The sequence below is a fragment of the Hemicordylus capensis genome, chromosome 3, assembly GCF_027244095.1.
Source record: "Hemicordylus capensis ecotype Gifberg chromosome 3, rHemCap1.1.pri, whole genome shotgun sequence".
NCBI classification, from domain to species: domain Eukaryota; kingdom Metazoa; phylum Chordata; class Lepidosauria; order Squamata; family Cordylidae; genus Hemicordylus; species Hemicordylus capensis.
The window spans coordinates 313,923,094-313,938,280 of record NC_069659.1 but is presented as its reverse complement, the minus strand read 5'-3'; the positions used below and the strand labels follow the sequence as shown (position 1 = coordinate 313,938,280).

The window sequence follows — 15,187 nt, the reverse complement described above, 5'->3', positions numbered from 1 at the left end:
GGGAAGGAGTCGAACCATTGCCCCCTTCTGTAGGCACTCAGTTGCTCCAGCCATTGTTCAGTTCTGATATCAGAAGTGACCAAGAACAAAGAAAAATGGTGGAGCAATACACTGAAAGAGGTGAAGATAGGGGAACAGAGCAGATATGTGAAAATACGTATCTGCCACCATCATGCCCAATTTGGCTCTTGGTTGTGAATGTGGTGGATGGCCTTAAGCAAGTTGATATTTCTGCCTCAGATCTTCCTCTGCCCTCCAGCTCTCAGTCTGTTATAAGGGGATTAGTAAACCAGCCTAATTTACAGATTAGTTATTTATTTATTTATTTATTTATTTATTTATTTATTTATTTTACTAACATATTTTTATATCACCCAAAACTTACGTCTCTGGGCGGTTTACAACAAAATAAAAACAAAGTAAAACATTAGTTAAAACAAAAATGAAAAGTTTAAAACATTACAGCAATTTAAAAATTTTTAAAAAATATTTTAAAACAGCATTAAAACAATTAAAACAATATTAATTAAAGCCTGGGTGAACAGATGCGTCTTTAAAGACATTTAAAAAGCTGTCAGAGGCTCTTATTTCACTAGGGAGCGCATTCCAAAGCCTCGGGGCAGCAGCAGAGAAGGCCCACCCCTGAGTGGCCACCAGATGAGCCGGTGACAACTGCAGACGGACTTCTCCAGTGGATCTCAGTGGGCGGTGGGGTTCATGACGAAGAAGGTGTCCTCTTAAATACCCATGGCCCAAGCTGTTTAGGGCTTTATAGGTTATAACCAGCACCTTGTATTTTGCCTGGAAACATATCGGCAGCCAGTGTAGCTCCTTCAATACAGGAGTTATATGGTCTCTCTGAGATGACCCAGAGACCAACCTGGCTGCATTCTGGAATAACTGTTGCAATAACTGACATATTGTAAAGTCAGTTATTTTTGTTCCTTTTTTAGGAAGTCAGGGAAACCTTTTCATAACTTCATAAGCTGGCAAGATGTGAGAGCTGCTGAACTTGTAAAATCCTGGAACAGATCTTTCTTACTGAAGGTGAGATTGTACTCCTACCTTGGTTAACATTAAGCAAAGAAGGGTGTGAGAATGTATACAAATGTACCCCTTCCTCAGAACACCAAGAGGAAGATTGTGATCCATTCTGTTTTATTTGTCTGAGGTGTCAGATTAGAATAGTTGGCCAAGACTCTGTCTATATTACTACTTTAAAAATTGCTCATAGTCAAGCTATGCCACTCTGCCAGAAGATCTGTGATCTCCCAGTTTTTTCTTTTCTTTTTATTAAATGTAGTTGTGGGGGTTGGAGAGCTGCTACTTTGATCAGGGAAGAAGCATGTTACCCCTAAAACTGGGCAAAGAGCCGCCTTTTCAAGTGGTGATTCTCATATTTAGCAAGGGGAGAGCAATTGTCCCTATCCAACCCCACCACAGCATCCCTCTAGAGCAGTGGTTCCCAACCGGGGGGCCTCCAGATGTTGCTGAACTAGAACTCCCATTATCCCCAGCCACCATTTATTGTAGCTGTGGATGATGGGATTTGTAGTTCAGCAACACCCAGAGGCCCCCAGGTTGGGGACCACTGCTCTAGTGGCTATTGCTGGTGCCTACCTTGTGTTTGTGAGCCCTTTTGGAACATGAACATGAGCCCTTTTGGAACATGGCTTCCTAGTTCCTTCTTCGCGCGTGCGCAGAAGGCTCCCTGCACTTTGCACTCGGCAAGGCAGGGAGCGGGCGGGCGGGCGGACGTCTCGCTGCCGCCCGCCCGAGCGCGGTTTCTCCGCCGGAATCTCCGGTCCGGGCAAGATTTAAAGGGGCTTCAGCGGCAGCAGGGGGCTTCGAGGGGGCGGCAGGGAAGCACCCTGCCGTCCCCCGATGTTTAAAATTCCGAGGAGCAGAGCCATAATTGGTAATAGAAGCGGGCGGCGAGGGATCCTGCCGCCCGGATTTCTTACAATATTTACGGCGCCAACGCGGGAAAGGGCGGGAGGGGTAAGTAAAGCCCCCCCCGCCCTTAATGGAACCCCCCACCCCAGCACCGAACCGCAGCTCCGCGGTCCGGTGCACATGACTAGCAGTAGCTTCTCCAAGGCTGCAGGCAGGAGTTTCTCTCAGCCCTATCTGGAGGTGCCAGGGAGGGAACTTGGAACCTTCTGCATGAAAGCATGCGGGTGCTCTTCCCAGAGTGGCCCCATCCCCTAAGGTAAATATCTCATAGTGCTCACACATAAAGTCTCCCATTCAAGTGCAACCAGGGTAGACCCTGCTTAGCAAAGGGGACAATTCATGTTTGCTACCACAAGACCAGCTCTCCTCCCTCTTAGGCTGGAGATAGCCTATAGCCCTCAGACTAGTAGCCATTGATAGAGTTTTCCTCCATGAATTTATTTAAGCCTTTCTTAAACCATCCAGGCCGGTGGCTTTCACCACATCACGTGGCAGAGAATTCCATGGGTTAATAATGCATTGTGTGAAAAAGTACTTCCTTTTGTCAGTCCTAAATTTCTTGGCAATCTGTTTCATGGGATGGCCCCTCGTTCTAGTATTATGCAAGAGGGAGAAACATTTCTCTCTTTCTCCACATGATGCATAATTTTATAGACCTCTATCATGTTGCCCCTCAGTTGTCTTCCCCCCCCAAACTAAACAGTCCCAGGTGTTGTAGCCTTACCTTTTAAGGAAAGTGCTGATAATCTGCACCCCTGATAATCTTGGTTGCCCTCTTCTGCACCTTCTCCAGTTCTATAACATCTTTTTTGAGGTATGGTGACCAGCTGTGGCTATGTGACTCCAGATGTGATATATGACTCCAAATGTGGCCGCACCATAGGTTTGTATAAGGGCATTATGATATTAGCAGTTTCATTCCAATCCCCTTCCTAATGATTCCAAGCATGGAATTGGCCTTTTTCACAGTTGCCGCAGGAATTGACACTTCATGTCAACACAATGGAACCAACCTTTTAATTTTTCCCTGTGTAAATGGCCTTTGAGAGCTTTATGTTCTTAAAAAGCAGTATTATTTATTTATTTATTTATTTATTAGATTTATATACCGCCCTTCCAAAATGGCTCAGGGCGGTTCACAACATGATAAAAACAATTAAAACAAATTAACAATTAAAATCAAACTATTAAAATACAATAAAACCAATAAAACAGCTTAGCCCTGAAAATCAGGGCAAAAGTTTAAAACAGTTTAAAACACTTAATCATTTAAAACTCTTGAAGGCCAGGCCAAATAGGTACATTTTAAGGGATCTCTTGAAGGACAACAATGATCTCAAATTACGAATTTCTGCTGGGAGTGCATTCCATAGCCCAGGAGCAGCTACAGAGAAGGCCCGCCTCTGCGTCGCCACCAGACGAACCGGTGGCAACTGGAGACGGACCTCCTCAGATGACCTTAACGTGCGGTGGGGATCATGTAGAAGAAGTATGTAAATATCCTTAATAATAATTTTAAAGGTGAGTGGGGATGTATGTTTTTGTGTTTGCATTTGCATCTTTCCTTTCTTCCATTGAACTTTAGATAGTATACATAGTACTCCAGGGCAGTGTCCTATCCAGGCACTGCTGAAACTCCAGCCTACTTCGCTTCACTAGTGTTGCTATATCATGTGCCTTCAGACCATGCTACAGTCTCTAACCCGTTTCACACATGTCATTTCCCCATTCTAAATTCTAGGACTCTGTATTCTGTAAACAGCATTTTCCTATTGGGTTTGGCTTTCATGGACAACAAATTCTAGCTCTAACAACTAAAAACCACAGAGAAATTATTGCCTGGGAAGGAAAGTTCTTGGCAGCCACATTAGTTGATTGGAATTAGCCTGAGAGTCAACAACTGAGAGAGCCAGTGTGGTGTAGTGGTTAGAGTGCTGGACTAGGACCGGGGAGACCCGAGTTCAAATCTCCATTCAGCCACAATACTTGCTGGGTGACTCTGGGTGAGTCACTTCTCTCTCAGCCTAACCTACTTCACAGGGTTGTTGTGAGGAGAAACTTAAGTATGTGGTACACCACTCTGGGCTCCTTGGAGGAAGAGTGGGATATAAATGTAAATAACAACAACAACAAGAACAATTGAAATTCTAACTGGGAGTTTGTATCAGCTTCCAAGAGTCCAAAAAATATCCCCCTTCCTCCAACTACCAAAAATATCACACAGAGCTCAGCGCAAATGTGGCTCAAACGACCCCTTTCAAGAAGACCAAATATTTATCATGGTCATTTTGTTTTTGGAACAGGCAATGCATGGTGTCTCTTCACTGCTGCACTTCTTTACTCGGATTAATCTATTTTTGATAGCAAGTTTGCTTACTTTCACAACACAGCATGTCTCTTTAAGACTGGCCTGGGTTTTACAACATATATCTGAGGTAAGTATATTGATGACCTTTCATATTCTCTATACTGAACATTGTATTGGCTTGTTTGATATCTTGACAGAGGATCTTCTGTCAAACACATACAAAGTGCTGGTTATTAAAGTCCTGAATGGCTTGGATCCAGGGTATTTAAGAGAGTGTCTCCTTTGTCATGAACCCCCATGCCTATTAAGATCACCTGGAGAGGTCTAGTTCCAGCTTATTGGGTGGGTACTCGGGACTGGGCCTTTTCTGTGGCTGCCCCGGGCTCTGGAATGCACTCCTAGTTAAAATCAGAGTTTCTCCATCTCTGGCTGTTTTTAAAAAATCCCTTAAGACCCTTGTTTTCTTGGGCTTTTAATTAATTTTAACTGGTTTTATGTCATAATTGTGTTAATCATTTCATTCTGTTTTTATTTTGTATTTGTACATAAGTACACCACCTAGGGATGCATGTATCAGACGGTATAGAAATATGATAAATAAAAGTGTAATGCTGATTATCTAGATAACATGGATTTTGTAATACATCATAAAGTGTGTCAGCATGTTCTATAATTGGCATTTAAATATTGCTTTATTCTGTACATTTCTCAATCCCAGATGAAAACACCTAGAGTATTGAGGTGAACGTCATGACCTGTAGTTAAGTGCACTTTGTGCTGATTTAATTCCCAGGACAAGAAAGTTGGTTAAAGCCCTTTTAATGGGACAGAATAGCTTCCAGGTAGCTTGACATATTGATCTGTGGCAACAGAATAATCCTCCATTACTTTCTGGAAAAACATAACCATTAGTATAACTGCTGTGTGTGGGTTGGGAATTCAGAAGTGGATTGCATCACTAGCCTCAATAAAACAATTTAGTTTTAAAGAAATGTAGACAAGTCTTAAACTCCTGAAGGGGGAGCATCTGAAAACTTGTCTTAGTTTTAATGATGCTTCCACTTTCCTTTTGATAACGGAATGTTGTTTAATGCAACATTTATTGTAACTCAGGTTGAAATAGATCGTATTTTATTGCAATGTTATCAATGTGTGTTTTCAGGTAGAACAAGCTGCTAAAGATGATAATTGTTGTTTTGGAACAATTGACACGTGGCTACTATATAAGCTCACAAAAGGTGAGACGGGTGATAAATAGATTTTTATGTATGTATGCATTAACGTGTTAAGTTTTCACTTGTACTCTAAAGTGCATGGTAACTGTAAGTTAATCAGTTCACCATTAGGGATGTGCAGGGAACCAGTGCATGTGATGTGTGTGCGTGACGTGTGTACTGGGCACTTCAAATCCGACGTGCACCGGGGCAAAGAGGTATGCTTCTGCCCCACAGGCCTGGTTTAAGACAGCTCCGGTGGGGAAAATACAGCATAGTGTGTGGGGGGGAGCATCTTCCTTGCTCCTTAAAGGTAATCCCCTCCCCACCGTTGAACCGGCCAAACTGCCGGACCTTCGAACTGGTTTGGAGGCCAGTAACAGGGCCTCCGAAAAGGTTCGTGCACATCCCTGTTCATCATAACTTCTGTGCTATTGATGCAGTAAAGTCTTGGTACAGTTTTGTGTATTATGCTAGTACTAACTGGGCCGGGCGCAGACCATCTGCGCCTCTGCCAACCCGCTTCCACCACTCCCCGGCCTGCTTCTCCCCCTCCACCCACGCTTTCTGGCTGGTGGGCCGGCCGGCCGCCACCGCCTCCTACCGGCAGCCAACCTGCCACTTCCTCCTGCTCTCGGCAGCTGGGCCGGGCCAGCCCACCGTCTCCTGTTCCCGCTGGTGGGCCTGGCCCACCACTGCAATTGTCTCTCCATCCCTGTCACTATTGCCCAGACAGCTGCTCTCGCGAGAGCTGCCACCAATGAGATTAGCGACAGGTACGCCTAGAAGAAATAAATATATAGTTTACATATTAGGCTCTATATATCCAGACTTTGCGGTGGGCTTTTAGCTCAACATTGGACTGGAAGAAGGTATCCAGGCAGAAATATAATACATACAGCTGCCCCAATCACATGCATGAGCCTAACTTATAAAGTCAGCATAGTCTTTGAGGGGATCTCATACAATAGGAGTACTCTCATAATATACAAGTATGAAGTTTTTATTACTTATATGGCACAGAAGTTGAAATGAACTTAACTCGCAGTTTCAATGCTTTTCTTTTCTAGCATACTGAATAGGGCATCTGGGGCATATATGTTCAGTAATGTATGCGGTATTATGATTTTCAGTGATGCTCTGTTTAATAAGTTTAAAACAGTTTTACCACCAAATGCCCAGGATTTCAACTTTTTAACTTAAGGAGAAATTAAACATGATGACTATAGTCCTGCTGCTTGTATCTTCTGTCTGCTCTGCTCACACATACAGGTGAAACTCGGAAAATTAGAATATCGTGCAAAAGTCCATTAATTTCAGTAATGCAAATTAAAAGGTGAAACTGATATATGAGACAGACGCATTACATGCAAAGCGAGATAAGTCAAGCCTTAATTTGTTATAATTGTGATGATCATGGCGTACAGCTCATGAAAACCCCAAATCCACAATCCCAGAAAATTAGAATATTACATGGAACCAAGAAGACAAGGATTGTAGAATAGAACAATATCGGACCTCTGAAAAGTATAAGCATGCATATGTATTCAGTACTTGGTTTGGGCTCCTTTTGCAGCAATTACTGCCTCAATGCGGCGTGGCATGGATGCTATCAGCCTGTGGCACTATGAGGTGTTATGGAAGACCAGGATGCTTCAATAGTGGCCTTCAGCAATTCTGCATTGTTTGGTCTCATGTCTCTCATCCTTCTCTTGGCAATGCCCCATAGATTCTCTATGGGGTCAGGTCAGGCGAGTTTGCTGGCCAGTCGAGCACGGTACACTGTGTACTTTTCAGAGGTCCGATATTGTTCTATTCTTCAATCCTTGTCTTCTTGGTTCCATGTAATATTCTAATTTTCTGGGATTGTGGATTTGGGGTTTTCATGAGCTGTACGCCATGATCATCACAATTATAACAAATTAAGGCTTGACTTATCTTGCTTTGCATGTAATGCGTCTGTCTCATATATCAGTTTCACCTTTTAATTTGCATTACTGAAATTAATGGACTTTTGCACGATATTCTAATTTTCTGAGTTTCACCTGTAATGCAAGCATTAGCAGTCTTTTCGTAACATCAGAGGGGTGCACAGGTGCAGGAATTCTGCCCTAGTTTGCCTCCCTACAGTCTATTCCTACAATCTTTTTTTTGTTTTTAAATCAGTATCAGATCCAGGCTGGAAGGAAAGAGTTTAGTAACCTTCTGCAGAGATGTTATGCAGGGAAGAGGGTGTGATGCAATTCCCTTAGCACATGTGACCCTTTTGATGTTAAAGTCCAACTCCTGCCCTTTTAAATATGAACAGGCAAACACATGACTGCTGCCATCACACCTGAGGGCAAAGGCACTGCCATATCTACATTCTGTACAGCATCCAGTACAATGCAGAGGCGTAACTATAGGGGGGGCAGGGGGGGCATGTGCCCCGGGCGCCATCTTTTCTCATCACGTGGGGGGCGCCGCCATGACCAAATTTTTTTAAAAATTTTTTGTTAATACAAATGTTTCCTGCTCAGTGCAGCAGCGCTGCAGCAGTCAAGGGAGCACGTCGGTGCCCTCTTCCCCACGAGCGGTCCCTTCCGCGCCGCCTGCACCCCCCCCCCATTGTTTTGCTGGTGCCTGGCGGCCAGTCAGTGGCCTGGCTTGGCGGCGGCAGGCGCTTGTGAGGAAAAACCTAAGTATAATGTAGTATGTTGGGGGGGCGGGGGGGCGCCATTTCAGTGCTTGCCCCGGGCGCCGTTTTCCCTAGTTACGCCTCTGGTACAATGTTGTTGGTAAACAAATGGTAGTAACAGTAGAAGAAGAGGTTGAACAAACTCCCCAGTTCTGTTGACACAGAAAGTGAAGATAATATCCCCTTAAGAAGAAGATGGTCATGAATGTTACAGCCTGAATATCTGTGTGTATGAGGTGAGGGTTTGTTTCTCAGAGTGACATACTTATTCAGTTTACAGATCAGATACAGATCTCCAAAGTTTAGTCATTAAAATCTTAATTTACATTTTTTGTATATCCAGTTTTATTTCTTTTAATACTCAGGTGCAGTGTATGCTACAGACTATTCAAATGCCAGTACCACAGCATTTTTTGATCCTTTTAAGGTATGATTAATTCACTATGCAAAACTGTTTCAATATGTATTCTATATTTCTGTTAACATCTTTTTCTTATGCATGTGGTTTCAGCTGCAATGGAGTGTGCTTCTTAGCAAGTTGTTTTCCATTCCAATATCACTATTCCCTCCAGTAGAGGATACAAGGTAAGCCCTTAAGGTCTAAGGTAGAGGTGTGTGTGTGTGTGTGTGTGAGTGAGAGAGAGAGAGAGAGATGGTGGTGGTGGAGGTGGTGGAGGAGAGGGAATAAGAGCACAAACATTGATGCATTTTCATAGAAATTAATATAAAAAGAAACCATAACAAAGTTAGATTCAGCATAGAAGTAGCACATTTTTTCATTGCTCTGTAAATTTAAACAAAAAATTTAAAATACAAGAGATTTGAAAAAAATACCATGGAATAAATGTGACTAATTTTTCCTCTAGTTTATAACTAAAATTCAGTTTCTATAGCTTTGTTAACTGACTTTGAAGCAATAACTTAACTTTGCATTTATTTTCAGTCATCACTTTGGATCAGTTGATGCTGAAATATTTGGAGTGCCTTTTCCAATAACAGCTTTGGTGAGTGAAAAGTGTTTGTTCCTCCTTTCCTCCATTTCCTTAGAGAGGTATTTAGATAATCAGTTTTAGATAACCTACTCTTCCATGTATTGCTAAAATTACCTGCAGGTGGCCCTCGTCATCCGCCGTCCTGGCACCCATGGTTTTGTGTTTCCCCAGTTGGGCTAGATAGGCCCGACCTGGTTATCTCTGGTTTAGAAAATAGGCAAAATTCACCTATCCGCTGTTCCAATATCATTTTCGGCCACCATTTTGCAGAAATGAGCCATTTTGTGGTTCTTTTTTAAAAATTGCCTTTGATTTTTCACGGATAATCAGAGGAATTGGGAGTTTGCGGGGGCATTGCTGGACAGCTGGAGAGCATGATACAGGACTTTATTGCTTTCATTTCTGCTTCCTCCCTGCTTTTTTAGCCTTTCTTTAACCTCCAGGAACCTAACCCCACCAATTCCCATTGACTCTAGATTTTGTTATCCATGGTGGTAGGCCAGAACTGAACCCCTAGCGTAGTGGTTAGAGTGTTGGACTCTAGACCAGAGTTCAAATCCTCATTCAACCATGACAGTCACTGGATGACTCTGGACCAGTCATGTATCTCTCAGCCTAACCTACCTCACAGGGTTGTTGTGAGGATTAAAACAACCATCTACACAGCTCTGAGCTCCTCAGAAGAAGAGCAGGATATAAATGTAAAAATAAATAAAAATGAGGGGCACCTGTATTTGGGAGGTTTCCTTTTAAAACTGAAGAGTTGAGTGACAGTTTTTTAAATGCAGGAGCACTGGTCCCCCTCCAGAGTATGTCATGCCAGTCCTGCACACTATTTTGGCTTCCAACAAAGAGATTCCATTCATGAATAAAAATTCAGTGTCCTATGCAATTGCATATATGAGCTGCAGTCTTTTGGAATTAATTTCATTGTCTGACAGAACATGCCTGTTAATGGCAGAGGATATGGTTTCTCAGTATTTATTATGATTTGTTGTTTTTCAGCAAAGTAAGTTCTCAAAGCAGTTTACATGGCAAATAAAATGAAAATGATACCTTGCTCCAAAGGAGTTCACAATCTGAAAAGCAATACAAGGGAGCCACCAACAAACAGCCATTGGAGAGATGCTGTGTTGGGTCAGATAGGGACAGTTATTCTCCCCCTTTGAAAAGTGCATATATATTCTCCCCCAGTTAGCCAAGGATCCTGCCATTTGAAAAATTATCTTCGCTACTATGTTTCCATACTAGTATTTTAGTAAATCTAGTACAAAAGAGACATTTTTCATAAGCTTTTGTAGATTCTGTTGGGTTCAGGCTGTCATTTTTGCTCTAAGAACTTTTGCCACTAGTATGTGTTCGGGCCTTGACTCAGGACAGGACCTTACCGAGAAGTGGCTATCTCTGAAACTAGTAAACACTTTACAACTCAATTCTATGCATGCCAGATATAAGTCCCATTGTGTTCAGTTGGCGCAAACCCCCAGGTAAGTGTCCATAGGATTGCAGCCTTGAAATTTGATTTTTAACTTTTTGGCTTCTTGGATCTGTCTTGGCTTAGGTACTGCCTGGATGGTATTCTGAAACTATATACCTGGCCTAAACCTGTAGTCTGCTGCTCAACTTCAATCCAAAATGCTAACATTATATCCTAGTCATTGGGTAGCATCCACACGAGTGCTTTGTAAGAGTGTTCACACAAGCAATCCCCCCCACCTGCAGCCCCCGCAAACCCACTCCAAAGCCATTCCTGAGGATCATGAGAATCTCTCAAATAATGTAGATGCAATATGGGTGGCTGCAGGGGCAGGGAACAATTCCCCAAAACTTGTGGTAGCAAGCATGAATTGTCCCATTTGCTAAGCAGAGTCTTCCGTGGTTTATTTTATTTATTTAAAATATTTATACCCTGCCCCTCCAGTATACTATTGCTCAGGGTGGCTCAGATCAAATGGTTTGCATTTGAATGGGACACTACATGTGTGAGCACTGTAAGATATCCCCCTTAGGGGATGGGGCTGCTCTAGGAAGAGCAGAAGGTTACAAGTTCCCTCCCTGGCATCTCCAAGATAGGGCTGAGAGAGACTCCTGCCTGCAGCCTTGGAGAAGCTGCTGTCAGTCTATGTAAATAATACTGAGATAGATGGACCATTGGTCTGCCTCAACATATAGCAGTTTCCCATGTTCCCATGAGCAGAAGCACTTCACATATGCGGTCAGTTTAGGCCACTGTTAAGAATAAGAACTGTGCAATTTCTCAAACTATGTGGCTAGGCAAATGTTTTGCTCCCCTGGTTTGTCTGCAATTTGAAATCTAGGTGGACAGGTGCTGGCTTTTATAGTTGGATAGTTTTCTTAGTGATGCATGAGAAATGTGATTGTAAACTACATGAGTGAGAAGTAGTACAAAAAGTAGATTAGTATTGTTGTGAGTAACTGTAATCCTTAAAAAGCACAGTGGAAGAACCAACCCTGATAATCCTTATGAGTATGCAAGCATAAACCACAGAGTAGAATTGCACAAGCACTTTGGAATGGCTATGTGAAAGTCCAGGACTGTTTTGGAGGAGTTCCCAACTTGAATCAGTGCTTTGAGGGGGTAGTCCAATTTGCTTTGGACTGAATCAAAGAAGTTGGTTCAATTTGGACCAAAGCTTCAGCCCCTTCTCCCTTTCCCACCACTTACCCAACCCCTAGTCAGGTCAAGGCTGGGTAGGCTTGCTCCTGGTAGTGAGTGAGCACCTGCTTCCACTGCTTCATTAAAAAAAAAAAATCCAACTCTGTGTGTGTGTGTGTGTGTGTGTGTGTGTTGTTGCTGTTGTTTGTTGTTTTTAACTTCTTTCCTTGCAGCACTGGGAAAGGTACAGGGTTTCCTGGGAAGGTAGGCTTTCTCAGACTCCAAAAAATCCTCCTGGAAGTTTTTTTAAAACTGAAACTGTGGAATGAACTGCTCCCTTCTTCCTGTGAGTGAAGTTGAAAAACAGCCTGCCCAGTCTCCTGTCTCAACCTTGCTAAGTTTTACTAGGAGTGGTGAGGATATAGGAGAGGCTGAATCAAAGCAGGCCAAATCGTGCTCAGTTCAACTCAGTTCACACCAAACTGGCTGGTATTTGGGTTTGGGTCAAAGTGGACCAAGTGGCCTGCTTTGATCTGGCCACTGAAGCTTCACACACCCCTATAGGTTCTCCATTATCAAAAGATGTAGACAGAAATGTAAAAATATGTGTCTGAAATTGGCTGTTTCAATACATAGCAATCAAGTGTTCATTTAATTCAGTACCTTATCTCACAAAATGGTGATACTGAATAAAAAAACCTGGAAGAATCTCATTTGTTCGCATTTATTTGACAAATGAGGCCAAAAGTGTTACCTTAAAAATTGGAAATAAATAAATGGCAGGTGATTAATTCTTGAACTCAGTATCTCAGAGCCAGAAATCTGCCTTGAAAAGATTGAAAAGTGTCAATCTATCCACATAACTTTTGAAAATTCAGCACTGAAACACTTAGAGAACACCCTCATTAGAAAAAAGAACTCAAGGACTATCTCATAATTCCACAAATGATTGATTCACCATCTAAGTCTTGGACACAAACTGAAGCCAAATTGCTGAAGAAAATGCATGTCATTTGCCTGTACCAATTCAGCATTCTGAAGAAAGTCATTTGGTCTTAACAGAAATCCAAAAAACCAAAATGGATATTCTCTGCTGCTGCAATCCAAGGACATCTCAATGTGGGTTATGCTTCTCCACGTGGCTCAAAGGCAGGACTATGCAAATTAAGTTGAAGGCTTTAAGAGCCAGGGGAGCATGGCCCCACCCAGTTCTTTTAGTCCTGTGTTGGGCTCCCGGCAGTGTGTTCTGTTTTTCTCTTATTGCTTCCTTGTTTCTTCACTTTTTTCCATTTATCCATCAGCTTTGTTTCTTTGTCCAAAGATCTTATGAAATTCTATCTCGTTAAAAAAAAAGGGGGGGGGAGAGAAATAGGGGAGAGGTTAGCTTTAGTTTTATTTTCAATTTTGCTCCCCTCCTCCTTCCACTGCTTTTTCTTGTAGTCTTTCTTTCCTTTTGTGGCATGGACCAAGCTAAACACAAAGTTTACATTAGTGTCCCAAAGGTAAAGCAACAGCAAGGCCCTCCAAAGGCCTTTCAGGCAGCCGGTAACCCACTCAGGAGGCTGCATTACTGCAACTGCCTAAAGAGCCTCTAGAGAGTGTAAAAACCCCAACCTCCCGCCATCCAGCTGTGAGTTTGGGCAAACACCTGCAAAAAGGGGGATTCTGAGTTGGGGGTGGACCAGGCAGCCACCTCGCTTCCACTCCCCGCCGTTGGGGTAGCCTGAGCCACAGCAGCAATAGCGGCGGTGCCATCTCCATCTGCTCTCCTGAGCTTTGTGGAGCACGTGCTTGCTGGGAATGCCCCAGCTTCCTTGCCAGACGCCATTGCCTCCACCAGCGGCATGTCGGTCACAGCAAAGGACAAGCGCTGTGCCACCAGTGAATGGGCTGCAGCCTCACTGGAGGGTGCAGGATCCAGCCAGGGCCCAGCTTCAAAGGTCTCCTTGGGAGCAAGGATGGTGGTCACCAGGAACGCTGCGGCAAGAGCAGGCAGCCCAACCAGTGAGCTCGGTCCATACTGGGCTGATGCTTTCTTCTTTTTCTGCTTTCCTCCCTGCCCTAGCAAGCCCCAGGGGGTTTTGAAACTTCCAGCCTATGCCAGTTCAGCAGACTTTAACCAGATGCCTACAGACATGCCACCTAGTTGCTGCTGTTGGTTTGTAGATATGTTGGCACACTCATTTGAACGTTATTACCAATTAAAAAGCGGACTAGAGGGGGACCATCTTCTCCCTCAAGTGCTTCATCCTCTGCCTCAGGGAGCTCTTCCTCTAAAAAGGCACCGGGGGGCGTGCGCAAAAACATGTTTTAAGAAATCTAAAATGGGGGAGTCTAGAGCTAAGCAAGAGGGAAAAGAGCGTACACTCTTCTGAACTCTTGGGTCCTAACTTGCCTGACCCTAGAAGGCCCACCCCCACGATACCAGAGCCTTCCCCCAGCGAGAGCCCTCAGAACCTTATAGCTAAGCCACCATCTACTCCAGGACCTATTATCCCCTTGGATGAAGAGCCCATCCCAATGGAGGATTCCTGAGAGGTCCAGGGGACCCTCTGGTGTGTCAGAACCTGAACACCCAGACAGAGAAGAAGGGGAGTGGTCTGACGGGCAAGAACCAGAAAGTTCAGAGGCTTCACATAGACGTTCCCGCTATTTCAGGGCTAACTGCCCTGAGCCATTTTGGAAGGGCGGTATACAAATCAAATCAAATAATTAATAAATAAATAAAATTTAGACTTTGCCCCACAGATGAATAAGTCTATACATAAGACAATAGGAATTGGATTCCCTTCACCTCTGCCCAAGTGGCTTTTGGGAGGTGAGTTTTCCAGCTGGTGTTTCCTCTGAAGTAGATGGGGGTACTTCCTCCTTAGCTGGAGCTGAGGCTGTGGTATGTCCTCACATTGAGATGTCCTTGGATTGCAGTAGCAAAGAATGGAGCATTGGTTCACTCACCATGAAGGCTGCTTCTTGCTGTTCCACTCAAGGATGTCTCGACCCTCCCTTCAGCACCCACGCCTCCTTTTCTCTATGGCACTTTTGGGATTTATTTTTCAGACTGTCTGCTAGTTGTTCCTGACACTCTAGGGTTTGTTTTTACTCATGTTTGCAATTGTGCTTGCTGTATGTTTTCTGATCACTGTTTAACTTTGAGGTACTCTTTGCCTCGTGGCCTAAAAGAAATGGGTGGGGCCATGCTCCCCTAGCTCTTAAAGGCTCCAACTTAATTTGCATAGTCCTGCCTTCGAGCCATGTGGAGAAGCATAACCCACACTAAGGCGTCCTTGGATGCAGCAGCAAGAAGAAGCCTTCACAGTGAATGAACCAATGCTCCATTCTGGCACAAATACAAGTCATGTTGCAACCCATACAAAAACAGATGGAAAACCTTAAACAAAGAGCTGCAGGCATCATTAAAGCCAC

At 43.6% G+C, this 15,187-nt stretch overlaps 1 protein-coding gene across 2 annotated transcripts in view; it reads left to right on the top strand.

Moving 5' to 3' along the window:
• Window positions 1-15,187, top strand: part of GK5 (glycerol kinase 5) — a 76,972-nt gene that overhangs the window by 26,805 nt on the left and 34,980 nt on the right. Inside the window, exons 4-9 of one of the 2 annotated variants that reach the window (XM_053311256.1) lie at window positions 954-1,047; window positions 4,260-4,391; window positions 5,427-5,502; window positions 8,521-8,582; window positions 8,667-8,740; window positions 9,099-9,159. In XM_053311256.1, coding sequence (XP_053167231.1) covers window positions 954-1,047; window positions 4,260-4,391; window positions 5,427-5,502; window positions 8,521-8,582; window positions 8,667-8,740; window positions 9,099-9,159 — 499 coding nt within the window. The remainder of the gene's footprint in view (window positions 1-953; window positions 1,048-4,259; window positions 4,392-5,426; window positions 5,503-8,520; window positions 8,583-8,666; window positions 8,741-9,098; window positions 9,160-15,187) is intronic. The other variant, XM_053311258.1, reaches the window with a different exon arrangement.